Below are 23,128 nucleotides of genomic sequence, written 5' to 3' on the forward strand. Positions count from 1 at the left end.
TTAAAGTTTTTGAAAATGTTCAAGATATTTAAAAGCTTTTTTTTTTGTAAGTATTTTGAATATTTCAGACTTTAAACATTGTTTCGAGCCTAATGAGTGGACAATGCACTTTGACCAACAAATTTATTTCATAAAAACGAACGATTCAATTTTCCCTAAAAAGTCAGTTTGAAAAACCTAGGAAGGCGCCGGGAGAACAAAATCTGTTGATAACTCTATCATGACGACTGAATAGAATTTAAACTACGGGTCTGAAATTTTAAATGAAGTACCCGTTAAAGCACGTTAATGAAGTAAGTAAACACAAAATTCACTTCTTGGAAAACTTACTGAATTATAACCATCAAACTTCGCCTACAAGTAACGAATTTTTTTTGTAGCGGTTTTATTTTTAGAAAATGGAATTTTTTCTTTTAGAAGATTTTGGATTGGCTTGTATCAAAAACCTAAAAAATTCTTTCGTAGTCCTTTGAAGAGCGTTATCTGGTTACCTATTGCAAATTGATAAGTTAGTTAAAGTAATTTTAGCTTCCTCTTTGGTATATCTAGGCGTGGTATTGGACGTCAAATCACTTCATTCGGAAACAAGAGATATTAATGCATTTAAGTGTACAACCACATTCCACATATGAACAAAGAGGGCTACTGCGTGGGTGGGAGAGTATAACAGAGTAATTTAATATTATCAACTGAGTTGATAACGTACATAAGCCACCGCAAAGAGTTTAAAAGCTGACCTTTCGAGCGTAAGCCCTTTGGATTCGTCGAAGCGATGGACGAAAGACTAACGTCTAAGAGCTCTTAACCTCAGCTTTTAAACTCTCTACGGCGACCAATTTACTTTATTAATTCAATTGATAAATTGTCACATTTTACATATAACCGATAAGACAACTCTCTCATCTTGCTATAAAGACACTGTACTCCCACACTGATAACGCAGACATTGTGCGAGGGGATAAGCCCAGTTTAAAAATTTAAAATTATCTTAGAATCGTTTAGGACAGGAGAGTGAGATAGGGTAACTTACATTAGCTGATACCCCATTAAAATTGCAGCGGGTACCATTGTATAGGGTAATCCCAGAAGAGTTCGATTTGTTAAGAGCTGCATTGAACCTTTTGCGTGTAACGTACGTGATTTTACACAATGATATACGATATCTGTAAACATGGCATGCTCAGAGCAGTAGTTAGAATCGTGTAGCGTCAATATCATAAAAAGGAAAAACATTTAGTAAACCGTAAGCTTTCTGACGGGTCCTTCCATCCTAAAGAAAAAGTTTTCTTAGAAAAGAAGGAAACAAGCCTTCACGAAAACAGATTTCAAGACAAAGGCTAACCCGAGACCCATGGGTCACGTTCACCTGTTTGCGGTTAAAATTTTGAAGAATTTTTTGTGAAATGACAGTTTACTTGAGGCCATTACTACTGGCTTAAGGACCGGTAATCAATTAGAGCCTACAATCAATTTTCAAAAAAGGTTAAGGGGGAGGGGGAGAATTTTGATTTTGAAACAATAAAAGTTACTTGATTCCCTATAAGGCTCTCGTACACTTTCAATCTTCTATATTTTAAGTTTAATTATCGAAATCCTGGAAATTAACGCTTGATTAAAAGATAATAGGGAAAACCACAACAATAAAAGAAGAAGAATTGTCTTGGGCCTGCATGGTACATCAGAGAAACTGCATTATAACTACAAATGTCTCGTACCCAGGCCCTCTCGCCACAAGTCGAGGGCTCTTGTCTCTACTAGTCTCATTTAGTCTTAGAGGTTACAGAGCAGCACGTTGTTTCCAGCCTTTTTCTTTATATTTTGTATTACCTCAGCCAGAGTCGTTTCTTAGTGAAAAATTAAGTAGCTCAGTTGGTCGAGGATTGCGTCACATCTCTGTATGATCAACCCACGCAAATGAGTATAGCAGGGGTGCTAAACTTTTACGGGTAAATGCAACTATAGCTGGCTTTCTTGGCAAACATTGAAAGCCTGTGATTAAACGTTTTCTCGCCAAACAGGGGAAACTTTTACTTATTTCAATTCGTCACGCACACTCTGCAGATCTATTATGTGATCTAAAGGCCAGACTTCATGCATCTTTCCTTTGACGCGCGACAAATTGTTAGCAAAGAAAAAGGATAAAATGGAAACTTTTTTTCTTATCAAATTACTTGAACTATTATACCGAAACAATTATTTACACCAGGTATGGTTAATATTAACTTCTTACTGACCGGATGTGAGGGCCGTACTGGGGAATATTGGCCGAGGTCGTGGTAGCATAAACAACGACTGAGGGCCAATATTATCCAGTAATGGTTAAACAATCACTTTTCTCTTGTTCGAATTCTTCAGATGCGGAAGATCATTTTAACTCCACATTATTCTCCTTCTTCTCTTCCTCTTTCGGTTTTTTCCTTTTGTTGTCTTTGAATTTTTTCTTCTTCCTTTTTCTTCTTCTTCTTCTTCTTCTTCTTCTTCTTCTTCTTCTTCCTTTTGATCTTCTTTTATATACTCAGGTAGTTTTTCCTTGTTTTTCTCTTCAGCTGTGAAGTAGTCTTGCAAAAGAATGTTTTGGAGGATTTTATCAGAAATTTGTTGCGTATTCATTTTACCTCGTTCGTTGACATTTTTGCCGATTACTGCAAAACTTTATATTTCTTAATAAGGAGAAGAGGTATCTACACAGCATCCGGCATTCCACAGTGACGCGGGAACATATATTTTCTCGTCATTAGTTTGCCCAGGCCGTGTTTCTGGTTTATCGCCTTTGCTTACCCCATTTGAACTTTTTAATTGCATCCATATATCTCGACCAGAGCATTAAAATAAACAACTGCAATGCCCCTTAAAAGGGAGACATACGAAATCCTGGCACATCGTGTGCCCCTTTTAAGCTGTTCCCAGTGAGAAATGAACCGTCCCTCGTACCTAAAGATGTGAAGAAAACGTTTTTCTTGAAAGGTCCTTACTATACTTATATTATTTTCGAAGTTCTTGAAGTCTTGAAAAATAAAGAAAATCTTTTATCTTATCATTTTTGTTTTTCATCTGGTGTGGGCCCCTTTCCACTACATTGGAAACTACTGGTTCAAATCTTAGTAGGAAGAGCAAACTCATTACAAGTATAGCATCCTTCCCGGCCGTAAAGTCAAGTCAGGCAAGGCTAAGTCTTTGCAAATTGACAGAAACGAATGGAATGGTTAAAAAATTTCTTATGAGCAAACTTTATGATAGACTTTGCCCGTGGATGGACGGTCCAATCACACGGTAAAATGTACCAAATTTTTAACCCTTAGCCGTAAAAGTCATCATCCCATTCAGAACCCGGCCTTTCCCTGTGAAGTCCGAGAAATATTTCAATTTTTTTAAGTTAACAGGTATTTGGTCTATTTCATTGAATCTAATATCTTAAAAGGATTCTTTCTGAAAATTTCAACGTATGAATCGGAAATAATTTCAAATTCTAGATAATAACGCAGGTGCCTCAAATATAAGAGTTGTCTGTGCTAAATTTTCATCGCTAATGTTTGGTGCAAAGCTGAGTGTCAGGAAAAATCATAATACATAGATCTTGCAGCCTACAGCCTCCTAATGCTTTCTTTAGTAAGTCAACTTTCATTTAAATAACCTAACCGATAGTTTAGAAATAACAGAAGAGAGTTTAAGAAACGGTAGCAGCGACGCCGTGGAAAAAGTCGATTAAACTATGAAGGTATATTTTGGCTAAGAATCTGGCGATACTCTAAAACCATTTATTTTGTTTCTCATTGTCAAATCTATCTCGAAACTGAATATGGAACGTAACGTCAAATTAAAGAAAAACTATTAAACAATAAGCCGTCGTCCTTCACGTTCTCCAGACAACGCAGAGTTTAATCATTTCACGTTGTTGTTCTGCAGAGGACGTAAACAAATTTCAAAGATTTATAACGCATGTGCACTGTCACTGTTCTGCTCATGATATTTTTTGTTTAGTGACGTTTCCGTTGCCATTACCGTCGTGGTTTTCCTAAGCTCTCAGCAATGAGGTCTGTTAACAGTTTGTGCTCATTTATGGGAGGTTTATTTTACTTTCGGATATTAATAATGAATAAACTTTCAAGATCAGGTAGCCTTCTTTCAATTTCTATGAGATAATCTAACTATTAGTTAGGAAATAACAATGGTCCAGCGATGACGCCTGGTAACAGTTTGATGGATAACAGTAGCCTTTGTGACGTTACTTCATTTTTATCATGAATACTTTTTTTTGGTTCTATCCAACCGCTGCTGCTTGAGGAAGCTGTGGGGCATTGGTATTCACGCAGTTTGCAAGTACAGGAAATAGATTCACACCTGGTCCGCTTAAGGCGCTTTGGGAAGCATCGGCTGTGAGGATGTTTTGCAGCTGTTCTTCCAATCACCGCAAAACTCTCTGCTTGGCCATTTGGAACCACACAACAACAAGTGGTGCACATTGAATTGGTAATTTTGGGCTAGACCTAGTTGGTTAGGCAGTACAGCTATAACTTGCAATGGGTTGTTCTAAACACGAATCAAAGAATTGCCAGTAAACAGAAATAGCATTCTGTTGTTCTGCACATGGGCGTTTTGAGCGTAATTTGTTTCAAACTGGGACCATTGACCGCCAATAAAAGCTCCTAGTTGTGGAACGGCGTTTGTGTGCCTGTAAATTGAGCATAAGCGCTTTACAGGGCTCGATTAAGTCTCTGCTGGGACTTAGTGATCTCTTTGATACAGTTGAATCTGGTAAATGTTGTCGCTGCCTTGCCTTAGTAAACCTTAAGAGTCAGGTTTGACATGTCATTTTATCGTACCGAAGTTCGGCTTGTTGCAATAACATGAGTAAACATTGCACTTACATCTTTAAGGTAACAATGTCATTGGATTTATCAAAATTACAGTTTTACGTTTCACGAACGAACATTTAATATCCTCTAATTCTAGTAGACTGAGCGTATACAGCTATCACCTCTCAACGTTAAAATGCGTGGGGCATCCTCGCAATAGACAAGTCAGATCTACACAGATCATCGGCGATAATAGACTAACGGAGGGCGCGGAAGGGAGGAGGAAGGGGGAGGGGGTTTCTCGGAAAAACAAACGATCCAATAATTCCGTTAAAAAAAAGTTTGAGAAAGGAAGGAAAGTACCGGATTTACTAAAGAAACAAGCTAAGAGACCTTTAAAAATCAGTTTCAAACCATGTGATATCTTAACGGGTGCTTCTTTAGGTATTTTTCATTTGGGCACCAAACCAATCGCCCTATAGCTGCGTTCAAAGTTTCAAGGGTTTGTTAATCTAGAAGGTACGTGGTCTAAAGAGTATTTGTAATTCAAATGAACAAATGCTAGTTCTATTCAGAAAATTAAACCATCCCAAATCCACCTAAATTGGATATCAACTTGAGTTATTATCAGGGAATAGATATACATGCATCGTTTGCCTTGACCCTTCTTTAGCCGCAAAGACTTGACGCTCTCGTATGATAGAGAAGGGCAATCCCAGAACAGTTCGATGCTTTCAGAGCCGCACTGAACCTTTCATATAGATTTAACACCAACGGATACTTCGCCAAGACTGTTACTATCATTTGGCAACCTCCAATTATTTCATTCGAACGTGTCAAAAACATAGGCAACGTTTTGGTCAGATGTTCATTACAAACTAATGACCAACCCGGAACTTTCAAATGCACTCACGCGCGGTGCAAAACTTGTAGTTTCATTCATAACGTTGAAAACGAGAGAGACCTAAACGATCCATTCAGGTAACAGGTAATTTAGTGTTAACAACTTAGTTGAAAACGTAAATTAGCCACTGTAAAGGGTAAAAAAGCTGACGTTTTGAACGTTAGCCCTTCGTCAGCCTTCTGAAAAAGGGCTAACGCTTGAAACTTCAGCTTTTTTATCCTTTACGGTGGCTAATTTACGTTTTCAACTGATTTGTTAACACTAGATTACCTGTAATACTCTCCCACCGACGCAGCACCGCAGTTTCTTTAGAAACTTACCCCCTTCATTCAGGTAACAAATCACTTCGCTTGCACCTCCGTCAATGTCATCTTTTACATAAGTTGCACCTACGATAAAGTTCGGATATAACGCGCGCTATTATTGGTTTAAACAGCGTGCTCTATCAGAGTATAGCACTTAGGTCAAGAGAGCTAAAGCTGTCACGCCATCCGCCAGATTTTACTATGTCCGACCATTTCCTAGACTTCTCTGTGGCTTTTTTTCGCTAACTGAAGTGAAATTTCGGAACAAGGGAGACGGCGAACAGCAATAGAAGAAGCAAACAAAGGTTTGTAATCATGTCAAGCGACGTAATTGACGTTATTACAACGTAAGCAGAGACGAAATTGCTCTAAGAGAAAACGAATTGGAAGGTCCAAGTTTTGAAGGTTTTCACTCTCAGTTAAATTGCACGCTTACCTACCGTAATAAAAGTCCAACAGAACCAATATCTGTGTAGTATATATAGTTTCGTGTTGAAAAGTGTAGCCAAACTTGCGTAACTGTTAAAATTCATACTAATCACGACGATGTCAGAGCGACCGCAATCATGTTGGAGTCCATAGCAGCTAGCTCATCATAGTGATCTCCGATTATCGCATTGAAACAAGCCTCAGAAATTAGATCGGCTGCCCTTCAAGTAAAAAACTGATAGCTTGCTCAGATATCCTTTCCGATGCGTTGAGTGAAAGGCCACATCAGTCACAGTAGCAGATTTTAACGGCGTTGTTATCCCGAGCAATCTTTTTATTGCTGTGATTTCGGTTGTTCATTCATAGAACACGCCTCTACCTTTATAACAGAACAAAGCACAGTCGAGGCTTCTCTATTTGTTAATTACTGTAAAAGATATATATCGGTGAAAAAGGAAGACGACTATGCAACCGATTCCGAGAACACCCTTTTCAAGGGTGAAAACATCTTTAAAAGAACAATTATTGTTTCCAATGATTATACCAGCCAATCACTAGCGATACAGCTCCGGTTGTCTTACCGCGATCTTAATGTGATAAAACGTGCACGTGATTAGGTGATAGCTTCAAAATAATAATAATGATTCAAGTGCGGATAATTTTTTTTTATTTATTTAACTTCGTGCTGTGCATATTCTAATCTTCTCTTCTCCGCTTAGGCTGAGATAATTTGAGGGTTACTTTGTTGGCATCATTCATGCAACCCGGAAATGCTGGGAACAATTCGACCTTTGTTGGTTTGCCACTCGCTGTATCCTTTTCAATTACCTCATGCAATTTAACCATGGAGACTTGTTGAGTAAAAGTCTCCTTTGGATCTACCCTGTTGTTTCCAAACACTGCAAAACTCCCCACGGCAACACCACCTTTGACACAACAGCCGGCCGTCCACAGAGAACTCGGGACTGTTATAGCTGGAATTTGAGGAAGATCTCTATTAGCCAATTTAGGTGCGCTACTTGGATCATTGATGGCATTACCATCTGTATTTGGATCCCAATTAACAAATGAAGTTCCAGTGAGGAGGTATAAAGTTCCATCATCCTTAGTGCAGTGATCCGTAGCATAGTCACGTATCATTCTCTCATACTGAGACCACTGACCGCTATTAAAAGCCGGTCGCTGTGGCACTGCATTCGTGTACACGAAAGTGGATCGGAAGCCGGCACCATCATGGCCTGTATCTGATAAAGTATGTGCGGGTGCCAAGTGCCCTCGATGAAATGGTAGACTGGGATAGATCTCGTCGCTCCCTTGTTCCGCAATACCTTAAAAAGAACATGAACTATGTCAAACAGATCTAATGCTATTGTTGAGAATATTAATATTGATGTTGTGGACGCCTGCTAAACCAAACTGCACCAAACTCTATCAAACTACGCTAGAGCTATTCCAGAACTACACAAACGAGACCGAAAAAGACAATCTACAACAAGTACAAAAAACAGTAGCTGCACCAAACTACACCATCATTTAAAAAAAAAAAAACGTAAAAAAGTCCTTTGTAATAAAATCAGCTTACTATCGGAAACTTGAATAAATACCTTGGGTTTGTCTCCACTTTGGGCGTGTCCGTTCTTTGAAGTCTACCTTATCTTCCGTCAGAGTGTAAGCCGAGTATACTGGAATTCCAAATTGCCTGTCGAACATTGTTCCATAGTGGGTTCCATCGTCCTGGTAATCTTTTTGACAGATGTATCTTATGAAGAAATTCATTGGATCTCGCAAACCTACTGGCGGTAAATTTCCTGCAAAGTTTTTTCTGTAGCATTCGTTCGCACTGCCACCGTAAACAGTTTTTCGGTTCCCTGAGATATCTTTCCTTTTACCTGGTGGAAACAACAACAACAGCAAAAAAAACATTTAAAATGAAATTTCCCTCATGATACTCTGGTCATGGCTATGTGAGAAAATAAGTTATCTAACAACTTTGTTGTGGTATTTCATAGATCATCCCAGTTGTCACTTGCATGTAAATTTTCTAGGTATATGCACTCGCCTGCAGGCTCGTCTATATACAGAGGAAATCCAAGTCAGTCTTGAGATATTCCATGATATTGTGCTGAAAAGTTTTATAAGCGTGTTACATTTTAAACGAGCATCTAATGCAAATAAATTAAAACAATCTAGCGAAGAACCCATCTATCACACAGACGTTGGTATTTAAAGAGCCCGATGAAGAGATTTGAGATATTTTTCTTGACCTATTACTTTTAAGAAAAAAAAAAATTTCAAACAAGCGTTTTAATTTATTTTCCTAAATTTTTTTTTACACAAAGAACATTTAAGGAAATTCAATCAATAATTAATTGCCAGAGATTAGCTTTGTTTTATGTACAGCGTGATTCATTAAAGCACTCCGAAAACTCAAATTTTTTCTGACTTTATTTTTAACTATAAGCTAGGTTTGATGACCCGGAAGAGAGTAAGTTCTTCTCCATGAAACAGAAGACCCTTATAACTGTTAAAACAGTCTTTTTATCTCGTAACAAGATAAAATGTGTAGTTCTTTAATACAAGAATTTGATTTCTGGCGGAAATGGTCGCAAAAACGGCGATAAAAGACGTAAACAGCCAGTCAACGATATAAAGGTAAGGTTTGCCTCCCTTCAATCTGGGCCTTGCGGTTCCTGTTATATGAATCAGCCATGCGGTTTTTTATACAATTTCAGTTTTTAAAACAAGAACAGTTGTTTATCTTACCCTTTTTCAGTTTCTTATGCAAGGGGCTACCATTAACGACATTGGCCGCTATCAGTCCAAACGTTAGCAGGACATGTAAAATCTTCGCATGAAATACCTTCATCTTAGCATGAGAGTCAGCAGAAGAGGATAGGAATCTTCATCTACTGCGTTAAACGAATGATAAACACCTGGTTGTAACAAGTACAGCTTACAACTTGTATAGGGTAAACTTCCTTATGGAAGTTTTCAGGTTGAAGGGATAGTCCAATAGCAGAAGTCTCAATATAGCTGGTACTGAGCACAGCAGAAGTCTCAATATAACTGGTATTGCATGAGTGAAGCCAACTGAGTAATTTTATTCCTCATAAATTAAAATCTTTTTTTTTTCCCTTGGTGCGACTTGAAACCAGTTCTTAACCATTGATTACCCCTTTAAAGACCTCCTAAAGAGCTTCGAATTTTTAAGAACAACAGTTTAGAAAGATAAACGATCCACTCTTTCCTTTAAAAACAGTTAAAAAAAGGAAGGAAGGTTCATTGAAGAAAAAAAACTAAGAGATCTTTTCAAACCAAGTGATACCTTAATTTTTAATGAAGTACCCGTTTAAAGAACTTTACAGAAGCAGGTAAACACTAAATCCACTAGCAAAGCTTACTGAAATTATAACTACCAAATTTCGCCTTCAACTGACGAATTTTCTGTAGCTGTTGTTTAAGAAAAAAAATTTATATTTTTTGGATGGGTTTGGATTGCCTTGTTTCAAAAACCCAAACAATTCTTTTGTGGTCTTTTGAAAAGTGTTATATATCTAGTTACCTATTGAAAAATTGATAAGTTAGTTGGAGGAATTGCAGCTTCCTCTTTGATATATCTGGGTGGGGTGATGGACGTCAAATAATCAAATATCTTCATGGATTGGAATAAATTTATTCCTTTTTCCAGTGCGGGTGCCTTCCTCAGCTCCTTGCAGTGACCAGAAACAACTTCCGGGATGGTGCAAAGATTACCCGTCCTTCGCCAACCTAAACCTAACTTGGCACGATGAACCGGACAGATAGTCATATCCGATAAATTCGCCGGCTTTTGAAAACATCCACATCTCGCCAAAATCAATTCTACCTCCATTTCAATTCCGGAAAATTTCAACGACTTTTTGTGAATTTTGATATCCCTGTTACACCGCGTGAGAGGCGTGACGGAAGTTGAAGAACTTGTGCGTTCGTCTGCGCCGCAAATCCCACCAACAATATTCAAGAACGAGCAAGACATCGCTGTTCTATGAAGTTCCCCGACAGTAAACTCTGGTTTTAGATGCAATGTTTCACAGATAAAGATAATTGGATTTATTTATTTAAAGAACGATGCAATTTTCGTGAGAACAGGTACTTCTGATTGGCTATCGACGGTATAAAGCTTCTCATTCTTAATAAAATCAATTCTTATCGTTTCAGTTTGAATTGCTATTATGATATTTTCTTTTATTTTTACTTCAGCAAGTTAACTGGGGAACCTGGCACATCGTTGAGTAACATATTTTAAAATAAGACTTATTGTAAATTAACAGATGTAAATATCTGTTTGTTACTGTACTAATTGTAGCTAAGTCACTCGTGCGTGACACAGATTAGGGAGCGAGCCTGTGAGATTTAATTTCAGCTCGTGGTAATTTTGGTGTTTCATAGTTTGTTTTACCTGTGTAGACAATATTTAACATCAATATATATTTTTAAAAGGTTCAAACCGCTAAGAAAGTAAAACCCTCATTATGTACAAACTTTGGCCGAGGAGTTAATTTATTCGATAGTGCATTGTTATGTAGAGTTGTAGATTTCAAAGGCGCTCAATTGGAATTTTATCGAATTTTGATCGACGTTCATGCAAAAGTGCTACTAGATCCTAAAGATTTAAAACCGTAGACCTAAAAATTAATGACTGAACTGTCTTTGGTTATAATATCAGAGGATTTGAAGAACTACCGGTCAGCTTTTTTCTTCGCTGAGTTTGGATTATTTTACACCTTCGCGTAAATGAGAAAAGTGTGTCTTCTTAATCGGGTCTCAGTTCGCTCACAAATAAGCAGAGATAAAAATAATTCCCATGGTTTGACTAAGGAAGAATCAATGTATTCAATTATACTTAAGAGAGATTCACAGCTATGTAAACGTCTGTGTAGCGAGAAGCTGAAAAGTGTAAAATTTCGAGTTTCCGCTAGGTGAAATCCGAGCTTCCGGTAGGGTGACCGTTTTTCGTGGTTTTCTGCCGTTATATGGAATATTTAAAAAAACTAACCTCATATCCTTCAGTTACTTACCTAGGCCTTCAAACTGACAAAGTATGAGCGAAATCGATCTTTTGACCGTGGCCACGATTTCTTTGATTTTTACTGACAATCACTCTTAATTGTATTGAGCATCTGCTATGCTACTACAAACGAGCTTCTACACGGGGCTATCTGGTTTAAGACTGATCCTTCTGTCTTGAAGTGATTTTAAATTACTCACTTTTAGGGCTTCAAAATATTATAAGATAGGAAAATATATTGAAGGGTGCGCTTTTTTTTAGCTTATACCAATACAGAAATATCCCTCACTTACTTTAGAGTTTCTTACTTCTCTGGATGTTGGGTGATAACCTTAGCAAGCGCATCATACTCGAAATAAAGATGAAAACCAGTATTCAAAAGTGTTACCCTTCTTGTCTTAAGCCTGGAACCAAGAAATTCTAATTTTCTCTCAACAAAGATGGGAGTGGAGTTGTCATGATTGGAGTTGATTTTCGCAATTGATGAAGAAAAATTAAGTTTGTCTCTGAAGTATTCTATTAAGAATTTCGAAGTTTACAGGAGGAGATCAGAATTGAGAGCAAATAAAGCACCACAGTAATAAAAATGGCCCTATATAATTTCTATTTAAGGACAACTAACAATTTGTTAAAATCGCAGTGGGTAACCTTGTATAGAACGCGTTCTGGGGAAATTGCAATTAAAAGGGCAATCCCAGAGAAGTTCGATGTGTTCAGAGCCACATTGAATCTTTAGCGTGTAATTTACGCGATTTTACACAATGATATGCAACATCTACCAGAAATAAACAACGGTTAGGAGGTGCGAGCTAGAGTGCTTTTGAGTCAAGGGATATTCAATGAAACTTTTGTTGTGTATTGAAATTAGTTGGTTATCGTTTTGGGTTGTTATCATAGCAAAACCTACATGTCTCTGTGGAAGATGATTTCCAGTCCGTATGGCGTACAGCGCAATCTCAGGGTTTTTTGTCGTTAAACGTTACACTTCGGTAATAGTGCACATGAGGTTTCTGGATCCGTCGTTAAGTTCTTGACATTCGACATTCGATGCACTGAAATGTCGGTCTGGGAGAAGGTCGAGGTTCTTCCTCTCGTTTTTGTTCGGTAAAGATTCTAAGAGTCAATAATAAAGGGAAAGGCAGGTTTTTCCCTCAATTTTTATTGTGGCGAACAAACATTCCTTCGTGTGTCTTCGCAAACATTGAGAGCTGAGACTGAGAATTGAGTATTCTTTAAAAGTGTTTCTCTCCATTTTTAATTATAAATGTACGTTAACACTCCAACGATGTGAAACTTCGGCTTCGAAAATCGAGTACACTGGCCAACGCGGCGGCCATCTTTTAAAATATTTTTGTTCGAGTGGAAATGAATTGTCATTGGTTTACGAGGATTTACTCATCGAATTTGACCGAACAATTTTGCTCCAAAATCGAGATATGGCGTTCCAAAATAAAAAAACATTGAGTATACCATAAACTTTCTGGCGAGCCCTTCCATTCTAAAGAACAAGTTTCCTCACAAAAAAAAGAAAGGAAGGTCAAGTTCTCCTGTTTGCTGTTAAGGATATTGAGGAATTTTTGTGAAATGGCAGTATAGCTGAGGTCAATACTTCTGGCTAAAGGACCAGTAATTAGTTATAGCCTTGCCTCATCCCTCATACTGCTCTGCCCGATCAGTGGTAGTTAATTGGTAGTCGATCAGTATCAGCATCTGAGCAACTGCCCACCTACCCCCTCCGCTAACCCAACATTAACCCTAACTTGTTATCAATTGACTGTTGTTGAGTTAGGGGAAGGGTAGGTGGGCAGTTTCCCAGATACTGATATTGATCCGTCTATTTTTCTTTAATCTCCCTCCTCTCTCCCTCTTTCTTTCTACCCTTCATTCCCTCTAAAAATCATCTGATCCTCCCAAAACTCCTCGAACGACCCTACCCCTGGCGATATATGATGGTCTCTAAATGTCACTGAATTTTCTATGGCATTTATTATATTTCTCACACACTTTCAGTCTTTTATATCTTGAAATAGAGAATAATTATTGAAATTCTGGAAACTTTTGCTAAATTAAAAGATAACAGTGATAACCTCAAAAATAAAAGAAAAAGGTTTTTCTTGAGACTGCATAGCACACTAAAGAAACCGTATTAAAATTACAAATGTCTCGTAACTAGACCCTCTCGCCACAAGTCGTAGGTTCTTGTAGCTAAACTAGTCTCAACTAATCCTAGAGGTTACAAAGCAGCATGTTGTTTCCTGTATTTTTCTTCATGTTTTGTGGTACGCCAGCCAGTCGTTTATAAGAGTCGTTAATAAGTGACAAATTTGCTCAGTTGGTCGAGGATTGCGTCACATCTCAGTATGATCAACCCTTTCTCTTTTCCACTGCATCTTTGTCTTCTCCTCCTTCTTCTTCTTCTTCTTCTACTTCTTCTTCTTCTTCATTTGGATCTCCTTTGACATACTCGGGTAGCTTTTTCAAGTTATATAATTCCGAGGAACATGCTGGATTTTTAGGAAACAAATTTACTTTTTCAGCTGTGAAAGAGTCTTGCTCAAGAATCTTTTGGAGGATTGCAACAGAAGTTTGTTGCGTATGCATTACACCTGGTTCGTTGACATTGTTGCCGATCACTGCAAAACTTTCTAATGTATATTTAGAATAACTTGAGAGACAGCATCCGGCAGTCCACAGTGACTTGGGAACATGTATTTCATGGTGATTATCTTCTCCAGGCAGCGTTTCTATTTCATCGCCTTTGCTTACTCCTTCAACGTTTCCATTTTCATCTATCTTTACCTCAGCATCAACAGAAACAAATGCGGTGCCACTTAAAAGATAGAGCTCTCCATTGTAACTGTGAGTGCACACTTCTGCATACTTTCGTATTCTTCTCTCAAACTTGGACCATTCACCAGCATTAAAAGATGGACGCTGGGGCACGGCGTTCGTGTATCTAAAAGTAGAACGAAAGGCCCCTTTGTCACTTGATAAAGTGTGCGCTGGGGCCAGGTGGCCTCTTTGCCAAGGTGCCTGTGGGTATGTGTGTTCTCCGACTTGGTTCCTGATACCTTTAAAAAGCGAAAAAACGGCAGTTGATTTAATGTCCTCTGTTTACCATAATATTAAATGAAGTTGAATAAATTCAGAATGAAAACTTCTTTGTTTCATCAGTGAAGCTTCCTTAGTCGGTTGAACTCAACTTTATGAAAATTGTTCACTTTTGATGAAGTTCAGCAAATCACAGGAATTAAATTTCCGCTATATTCTAGTTGCGTTCAGTTTTCGTAAGTTAATTGTGGGATTTGTTTCAAATCAATAACCTGCCATCATCATCATCATCATCATCATCATCATCACCATCATGCTATTTTCATCAAAATGCAAGATCCACAATTCAAGATTATTTAAGGCTTGATTAATTGACGATTTTTAGCTTTCTAATAATCCAGGGCAAATTTTCTCGTGTAGCGATGAAATTATCACCTGTACTCACTGTGCATGCGGTTTTTCTATGTGACTGAATAAGACAAGATTGCCTGAGCGTCCCGTGGGGAAACTAGTTTTCAGTATGGAAAAAACCATATGAGATTAAAACCTAGGACCACGTCTTAGCTACGTCTTTGTGTTTGCTCGTGTTTTTCGTTTTTTGTTTGGTTTCGTTTTCACGTTCTTGTAGCTTTTGTTAATTAGCCTTGTTCTATTGGTTTCTTTTTTTTTTTCACATTTTAGGTCTTATTTTGCATATTTTGGCTTGGTCAGTTAAGTTTCATTAGTCATCACCATCATTTTATCTCCATGGTTTAAATTTGACAAATTAGATAAATATACAACCAGAATTTAGTAAAGCAGTTTTTGTTACTTACAATCAAATGTACCAAAATGGATCAAAATGAAATTAATAGGCATACATATACATTCACAGATAGCCAGATTAGCATGAGTAGAGTAAGAGTCCATAAAATGACATAGAACATAAGGAAGTAATGATAGTAGCTAGAGTGTGAGTAATGATAATAGGTAAAACTTTTTAGATTAACGCTGAGACATCAACATAACCATGCTCATCACCAGGCACCGCAGAGAGTAATTGGTGACTTTATAATTCCGCGCCTTTTGAATCCATAGTGTAATAGTGGCACGTTTTGGTCACAATCATCTTTTAACCGCTTTGCGTTGCTTCGCTTCGTTTCACTCTGTTTGGTATCGATTAGTTTGTTTCGTATAGTAGATAAAATAAATTATTGCCTCTCAATGCTTCCTTTATTTACCCTGTGGGGCGCAAGCTGAAGAAACCCAATCGTGATACACGGGCCGGCAGTTGAATGGAGCCCTCCCTCCTCAATTGGTGTTTATTAATTATTTTTCGGTATACCTTTATTTTCTTGCCATTTTGGGCGACATCTCTTTTGATAATCTGTGTTTTCTGATTTGAGTCTGTAGGCTGAATATACTGGAATTCCCAAACCTTGGTCGAAAAGCGTTGTGTAGTAGGTTTCTTTGCCCTCTTTGAATTCGTTTCTGCTTTTCTGTTGGCAAATGAGGACTATTCCTCCTAGGTTCTGACGTAAACCCACTGGCGGTGTTCTTTTAGGAAAGAACTCTTTGCTATAAGTGTTCTGGCAATCTTTTTGGACACTTTTACGAAATCCTGGCTCATCGTGTGCCCTTTTTAAGTTGTTCCCAATGAGAAACCGGCCGTCCATCGTACCTAAAAATGTAAAGAAAATGTTATTCTAGAAAGGTCCTTCCTACATTTGTAATAAAGAAGTTCTTGCAGTCTTTGAAAAATTAACAGAATCTTGTATTTCACCGTTTTTGTTTTCCATCTGGTATGGGCCCCCTTCCACCACGATGAACTCTACCAGTCCGAAAATTAGCAAGAAGAGCAAAGTCTTTACAAGTATTGCGTCCATCTCAGCCGTGAAGCTAATTCAGGAAAGGCGTAGTCTTCGCAAGTTGACGAAAACGAATGGAATAGTTAACAAGTAACAATCTTTTTATGGGCAAAAATTTTTGGTAGACTTTTGCCGGTTGAATGGATGGTCCAGTCACATGGCGGAGTAATAATTATCTCGCTACACAGAGTGCACTTAACTAATATTTTAGATATTGGGAGAATTTTTCTAATGTCCAAGTTATGGCTCCGCCCTTAAAAGGGCTTTTAACACCTCATATTTTAAACATTTGCTCATGTTTAATTCATTACCTCGGTCAATTACAATTTTGATGTAACTTCTCTAAGCTCTTTGCTCTTGTAGAAAAAATATAAAATAAGAGAAACAAGAAAAAAAATTTCACGATAGGAGTGTCAAAGCTGTTTCACATAAACATATTGTTGTGTTTCTTACCAGGATCCTACTGTCACATTTTCATTTTTGCTTTTTGTTCTATTTCTGGGTCTTGCAAAGAAGTGTATTTGCATTTACGTGTAAGGTTTGTTTCTTCTAAAGTTGCTGAGGTTTTCATTGGGGTTAACTGTTAGCCCTAAAACGGCCAAATAAGGTTAATTAGTCGTTATGCGTTAAGAATTGACAAATTTTAACCGTTGCTAGTAAAAAAATCCTTTACAAACAGTAACAGAAAGAAATCAAGCGATATCGATAAGACGCACCAAATTTTGACCCTTAGACGTAAAAGCCATCACCCCATTCAGAACCTGTTCCCTGAGAAGTCCGAGAAATATTTCAATTTTTTTAAGTTAACAGGTACTCGGTCTATTTCATAGATTCTGATATATCCTTAAAATATCTATCTAATGGAGGTTGAGCTGAAAAAAAATTTCATTGCATGAACTGGAAATAATTACAAACTGTAAATAATAACCTAGATGCCTCAAATGTAAAGATTGTCTCTGTTAAACTCTTATCGCCAACGTTCGGTACAAAGCTGAGTGCCAGGGAAAAATAATATTGCATAGATTTAGGCACTTTAGATACTAGACCAAGCTACCATTCAAGGTATTTATTTTGATTACTATAAAAACTGAAAAATTCCACTCTACGACCCTATGATGGCCACCTTGCCACTTTTTAAAATTGCTTGTAGACAACATAAGTTATCTACAAAATCCTTTTTGACAAAGTTTTAAGTAGCCGACATTTTCTCCGATATTGTAATTTAGTTTCGTTTCATTGTTTTGCGTTAAGTCACGCTGTCTAATTACTACGACTCCGAAAATGACCTCCTGAATTACGACGACCTCCTTAGATCTATTGAGAGAGTCTCAATGGGATGACAGCTTTTATGGCTTATGGTTAACATTTTGGCCAAGTTACGGTTAATGGCAAGAAAAATATCTTGCTAAAGGCTAATGTCATTGCATTGTGTTCACCAGAATTTTTTTTACAGTTAATCATTAGTTTTTTTATGATTAACGGTTACAATTTGTCAATTTTTTACACCGAACGGCTTTTTTTTTTTGCTGTTTTATGCCAAACGGTTAACCTCATTGAGACCCCCCACTGATCTTTATTCTATCATTCTGACTTTATTGGATTGAAAATTAATTAGGCCTATAGCTTTCAAAATATTTTTAATATTTCCTCACAGCCTCCAAATGCTTTCTTTAGTAAGTCAACCATTTTATTAAATGAATAAACTTTCAAGATCTTGTAGGGTTTTTTACTTTCTTTAAATTAATCTAACTGATAGCCAAGAAATAACAATAGGAAGTTTAAGAAACGGAAACGGCGACGCCGTGGACAACGTCGATTAATCCTTTCAAGTTGTTGTTTTGCGGAGGACGTATAAAAATTTACAAAGATTTATAACGCACGTGCACAGCCATTTCTGCCCATGAAACCTTTTGTTGGGTGGTGTTTTCGTTGCCGTTGCCGTCGTGGTTTCCTTAAGCTCCCCAATGGTTAAGCAATGAAGCCTGTTAACAGTTTGTGCTCATTTCTGGAAGGTTCGTTTTATTTTCGGATATTATAAATAAATAAGCTTTCAAGATCATGTAGTCCTTTTTTTCAATTTCCTTGAGATAATCTAACCAATGGTTAACAAATAACAATGGCTCAGCGATGACATCTGGCAACAGTTTGTGCTAATTTTGTTATCCTATGGAATAGGTGTTGTACTGAACAAGAAATTAATTGAAAGATGTATATAAATGACCTTCGTGCGAAAACTGGATCATCGCCTTTTAGCGTTTCACTGAATCTCACGCTTATCGATAAGAAAACTCTTGTAATATGTCAAAATGGCACTGTGTATTTCCTCATGCTGCTCTGGGAATCACCCGGTTCAAAATCACAAAATGAAAGAGTTTCGATCATCTATTAAGTATCACTCTGCAAAGGTGGAAGTTCAGTGACATCAGCAAGTTCCCTGAGAAAATACTCTGTAATAATATAACCATAGATAAATACTTGCGAGTTGGAAATCCTTTCCGTTTTATTCAAACGGCTTCCTTTGTCCGTTGATGAAGTCGAAAATCGAAGTTAATAAATTATGAGGAGTAATTCGTTTAGAAATTTATTTAGACTTCAATATGTGAAGGTAAGTGTTGACATAAACGATTTTTTAATTAAGTGAGCTGACTATGTTTTGTATAGCCAGCGATGAACTTAATTTCACGTCTTTTTAACGTTATTTGTTTAACGAGCCAAGTCAAAGGTTGAAATTGCATGACAACCTGCTCCTAATGAGAATAACGAAGGAAATGTTTCGTTTATGGAACAAGGGACTTTCAATTTAACTCAAGAGGGGAATTCGTTTCCAAAAAAATGTCTAAATCGATATCTAAACTTTTAAAGAATGCCAATAGCATTTTTAAATTATAAGTGGATGAACCTTGATCTGTAAGTCCCTTAATTAAGAAGGTTTAACTGTACCAAGTGAATTTAGCGTTTACCTGCTGCGGTTTTGTGCTACGGGTGGGTAATTTTTTTTGTTTCGTGTTAAGACTTATTTAACTGAGTGCTCCAGATATGTCAAAGTTTGGATCGCGGGGATTTTAGACTTCTAATGGCAGTTCTCATGATTGAGTTGTACATTTTATTTCACCCAATAACGATAGCTTTGTCGAATTTTCATTCATGAGAGGGTCAATTAGTTAATGAATAAACAATAGCTTTCATTTGGCGAGCAGATATTCATGGATACTTGTCCGTAGACATTGCCTGTTTACAGATACGAAAAGTATTTCGAGAGCGATAACTTGGCCAAAATGTTAACCATTAGCCGTAAAATCCGTCATCCCATTGAGACTCTCTCAATTGATCTAAAGAGACGGAGTAGAATATTTCAAGAATTCATCGTAACTAGGAGATCATTTATGGAGTTGACGTAATTGGACGAGGCGACTTAACAGAATACAACGTTAACGAAACGAAACAAAGTAAACTATCGGAGAAACGGAGAAAATGTCGGCTTCGTAAAACTTTCGCATGAGTGTTTTTGTAGATAACTTATACTGTCAAAAAAAAAAAACGACAATTGTAAGGAGCGTCACGGTGGCCATCATAAACTCGTAAAGTGGAATTTTTCAATTTTATTGTAATGAAGATGAATACCTTGAATGGTAGCTTAGTCTATTAACAAAAGTGCTTAAAAACCTATGCAATAAATTTTTGCCCTGGCACCCAGCTTTGTATCAAACGTTGGCGCATCTGGGTTATTATCTACAATTTGTAATTATTTCCAGTTCAACCTCCATTAGATAAATTTTTTTGAATTTCAATGAAATAGATCAAATACCTGTTAACTTGGTATTAAGCGACGCCCACCACACACACACACGCACAAGTTACGCGGGCACCGTGCAAAAGCAATTTCACTTCCGGTTTAAATTTTTCGCACGTTTACTACGTGGTAGGTGCGACATCTAAGACAGTGGCATGTAATTTTTTGGGTCCCCAAATTAGCAAGCAATAGTGAAATTTTTGTTTATTGCGTTGCAAAAATAATTTAAGGATAAAAAACACAATAGCCTTGATTTGGCGCAAAAATATGCTACCATATTAGTCCTTAGACATTATCCGTTTCTCGAAACTTGCAGTTTTCCTTAAGCTTCGCTCTCGAAATACTTTTCGTATCTGTAAACAGGCAATGTCTACGGACAAGTATCCATGAATATCTGCTCGCCAAATGAAAGCTATTGTTTATTCATTAACTAATTGACCCTCTCATGAATGAAAATTCGACAAAGCTATCGTTATTGGGTGAAATAAAATGTACAACTCAATCATGAGAACTGCCATTAGAAGTCTAAAATCTCCGCGATCCAAAATTTGACATATCTGGGGCACTCAATTAAATAAGTCTTAACACGAAACAAAAAAAATTACCCACCCGTAGGAAAACACCGCAGCAGGTAAACGCTAAATTCACTAGGTAAAGTTAAACCTTCTTAATTGGGGGAATTACAGATCAAAACTCATCCACTTATAATTTAAAAATGCTATTGGCATTCTTTAAAAGTTTAGATATCGATTAAGACATTTTTTTGAAACGAATTCCCCTCTTGACTAAAGTAAAAGTCCCTTGTTCCATAAACGAAACATTTTCTTCGTTATTCTCATAAAAGTGAGATTCCAGCGGTCATATTTAGAAATCTTTAATTCAATTAGGAGCAGGTTGTCATGCAATTTTAACCTTTGACTTGGCTCGTTAAACAAATAACGTTAAAAAGACGTGAAATTAAGTTCATCGCTGGCTATACAAAACATAGTCAGCTCACTTAATTAAAAAATCGTTTATGTCAACACTTACCTTCACATATTGAAGTCTAAATAAATTTCTAAACGAATTACTCCTCATAATTTATTAACTTCGATTTTCGACTTCATCAACGGACAAAGGAAGCCGTTTGAATAAAACGGAAAGGATTTCCAACTCGCAAGTATTTATCTATGGTTATATTATTACAGAGTATTTTCTCAGGGAACTTGCTGATGTCACTGAACTTCCACCTTTGCAGAGTGATACTTAATAGATGATCGAAACTCTTTCATTTTGTGATTTTGAACCGGGTGATTCCCAGAGCAGCATGAGGAAATACACAGTGCCATTTTGACATACTACAAGAGTTTTCTTATCGATAAGCGTGAGATTCAGTGAAACGCTAAAAGGCGATGATCCAGTTTTCGCACGAAGGTCATTTATATACATCTTTCAATTAATTTCTTGTTCAGTACAACACCTATTCCATAGGAAAACAAAATTAGCACAAACTGTTGCCAGATGTCATCGCTGAGCCATTGTTATTTGTTAACCATTGGTTAGATTATCTCAAGGAAATTGAAAAAAGGACTACATGATCTTGAAAGCTTATTTATTTATAATATTCGAAAATAAAATGAACCTTCCAGAAATGAGCACAAACTGTTAACAGGCTTCATTGCTTAACCATTTGGGAGCTTAAGGAAACCACGACGGCAACGGCAACGAAAACGCCACTCAACAAAAGGTTTCATGGGCAGAAATGGCTGTGTACGTGCGTTATAAATCTTTGTAAATTTCTATACGTCCTCTGCAAAACAACATCTTGAAAGGATTAATCGACTTTGTTCACGGCGTCGCCGTTTCCGTTTCTTAAACTTCCTATTGTTATTTCTTGGCTATCAGTTAGATTATTTCAAAGAAAGTAAAAAAGCCTACAAGATCTTAAAAGTTTATCCATTTAATAAAATGGTTGACTTACTAAAGAAAGCATTTGGAGGCTGTAGGGAAATATTAAAAATATTTTCAAAGCTATAGGCCTTATTAATTTTCAATCCAATAAAGTCAGAATGATAGAATAAAGATCAATGGGGAGTCTCAATGAGGTTAACCGTTTGACATAAAACAGCAAAAAAGATTAGCCGTTAGGTGTAAAAAATTGACAAATTGTAACCGTTAATCATAAAAAAAACTAATGATTAACTGTAAAAAAAATTCTGGTGAACACAATGCAATGACATTAGCCTTTAGCAAGAGATTTTTCTTGCCATTAGCCGTAACTTGGCCAAAATGTTAACCATAAGCCGTAAAAGCTGTCATCCCATTGAGACTCTCTCAATAGATCTAAGGAGGTCGTCGTAATTCAGGAGATCATTTTCGGAGTCGTAGTAATTAGACAACGTGACTTAACGCAAAACAATGAAACGAAACTAAAATACAATATCGGAGAAAATGTCGGCTACTTAAAACTTTGTCACAAAGGATTTTGTAGATAACTAATATTGTCTACAAGCAATTTTAAAAAGTGGCAAGGTGGCCATCATAGGGTCGTAGAGTGGAATTTTTCAGTTTTTATAGTAATCAAAATAAATACCTTGAATGGTAATTTGGTCTGGTATCTAAAGTGCCTAAATCGATGCAATATTATTTTTCCCTGGCACTCAGCTTTGTACCGAACGTTGGCGATAAGAGCTTAACAGAGACAACCTTTACGTTTGAGGCATCTAGGTTGTTATCTACAGTTTGTAATTATTTCCAGTTCATGCAATGAAATTTTTTTTCAGCTCAACCTCCATTAGATAGATATTTTAAGGATATATCAGAATCTATGAAATAGACCGAGTGCCTGTTAACTTAAAAAAATTGAAATATTTCTCGGACTTCTCAAGGAACAGGTTGTGAATGGGGTGATGGCTTTTACGCCTAAGGGTCAAAATTTGGTGCGTCTTATGGATATCGCTTGATTTCTTTCTGTTACTGTTTG

At 37.0% G+C, this 23,128-nt stretch overlaps 3 protein-coding genes and 1 pseudogene across 4 annotated transcripts in view; all 4 read right to left on the bottom strand.

Annotated features, from left to right (window-relative positions):
* Positions 1 to 7, bottom strand: part of LOC149044840 (uncharacterized) — a 2,527-nt gene extending 2,520 nt beyond the window's left edge. The window contains exon 1 of the mRNA XM_089207919.1: positions 1 to 7. This exon is cut by the window's left edge and continues 400 nt beyond it. The gene's annotated coding sequence lies outside the window, so the exon portion shown is untranslated.
* LOC113682165 (uncharacterized) overlaps positions 1 to 16,612 on the bottom strand; it is a 57,201-nt gene extending 40,589 nt beyond the window's left edge. Inside the window, exons 1-3 of one of the 2 annotated variants that reach the window (XM_089207914.1) lie at positions 16,292 to 16,612; positions 15,854 to 16,189; positions 13,457 to 14,549 (exon numbers count right to left, since the gene is read on the bottom strand). In XM_089207914.1, the coding sequence (XP_089064040.1) occupies positions 13,843 to 14,549; positions 15,854 to 16,189; positions 16,292 to 16,394 (1,146 nt within the window). In that variant the 5' untranslated portion in view covers positions 16,395 to 16,612 and the 3' untranslated portion in view covers positions 13,457 to 13,842. Of the gene's footprint in view, positions 1 to 13,456; positions 14,550 to 15,853; positions 16,190 to 16,291 lie in introns of those variants that run through there. The other variant, XM_089207915.1, reaches the window with a different exon arrangement.
* LOC149044841 (uncharacterized) lies at positions 4,259 to 6,215 on the bottom strand (annotated as a pseudogene).
* LOC149044842 (uncharacterized) lies at positions 6,296 to 10,212 on the bottom strand. The gene is made up of 3 exons (XM_089207918.1): positions 9,195 to 10,212; positions 8,036 to 8,320; positions 6,296 to 7,759 (listed from the first exon to the last, which is right to left on the bottom strand). The coding sequence occupies exons 1-3, from the start codon at positions 9,295 to 9,297 to the stop codon at positions 7,128 to 7,130; spliced, it is 1,020 nt and encodes a 339-aa protein (XP_089064044.1). The 5' UTR covers positions 9,298 to 10,212; the 3' UTR covers positions 6,296 to 7,127.
* Positions 16,613 to 23,128: the final 6,516 nt, after the last annotated feature.

This window comes from Pocillopora damicornis, chromosome 5 (assembly GCF_964200805.1).
Source record: "Pocillopora damicornis chromosome 5, jaPocDami1.2, whole genome shotgun sequence".
In the NCBI taxonomy this organism is placed as follows: domain Eukaryota; kingdom Metazoa; phylum Cnidaria; class Anthozoa; order Scleractinia; family Pocilloporidae; genus Pocillopora; species Pocillopora damicornis.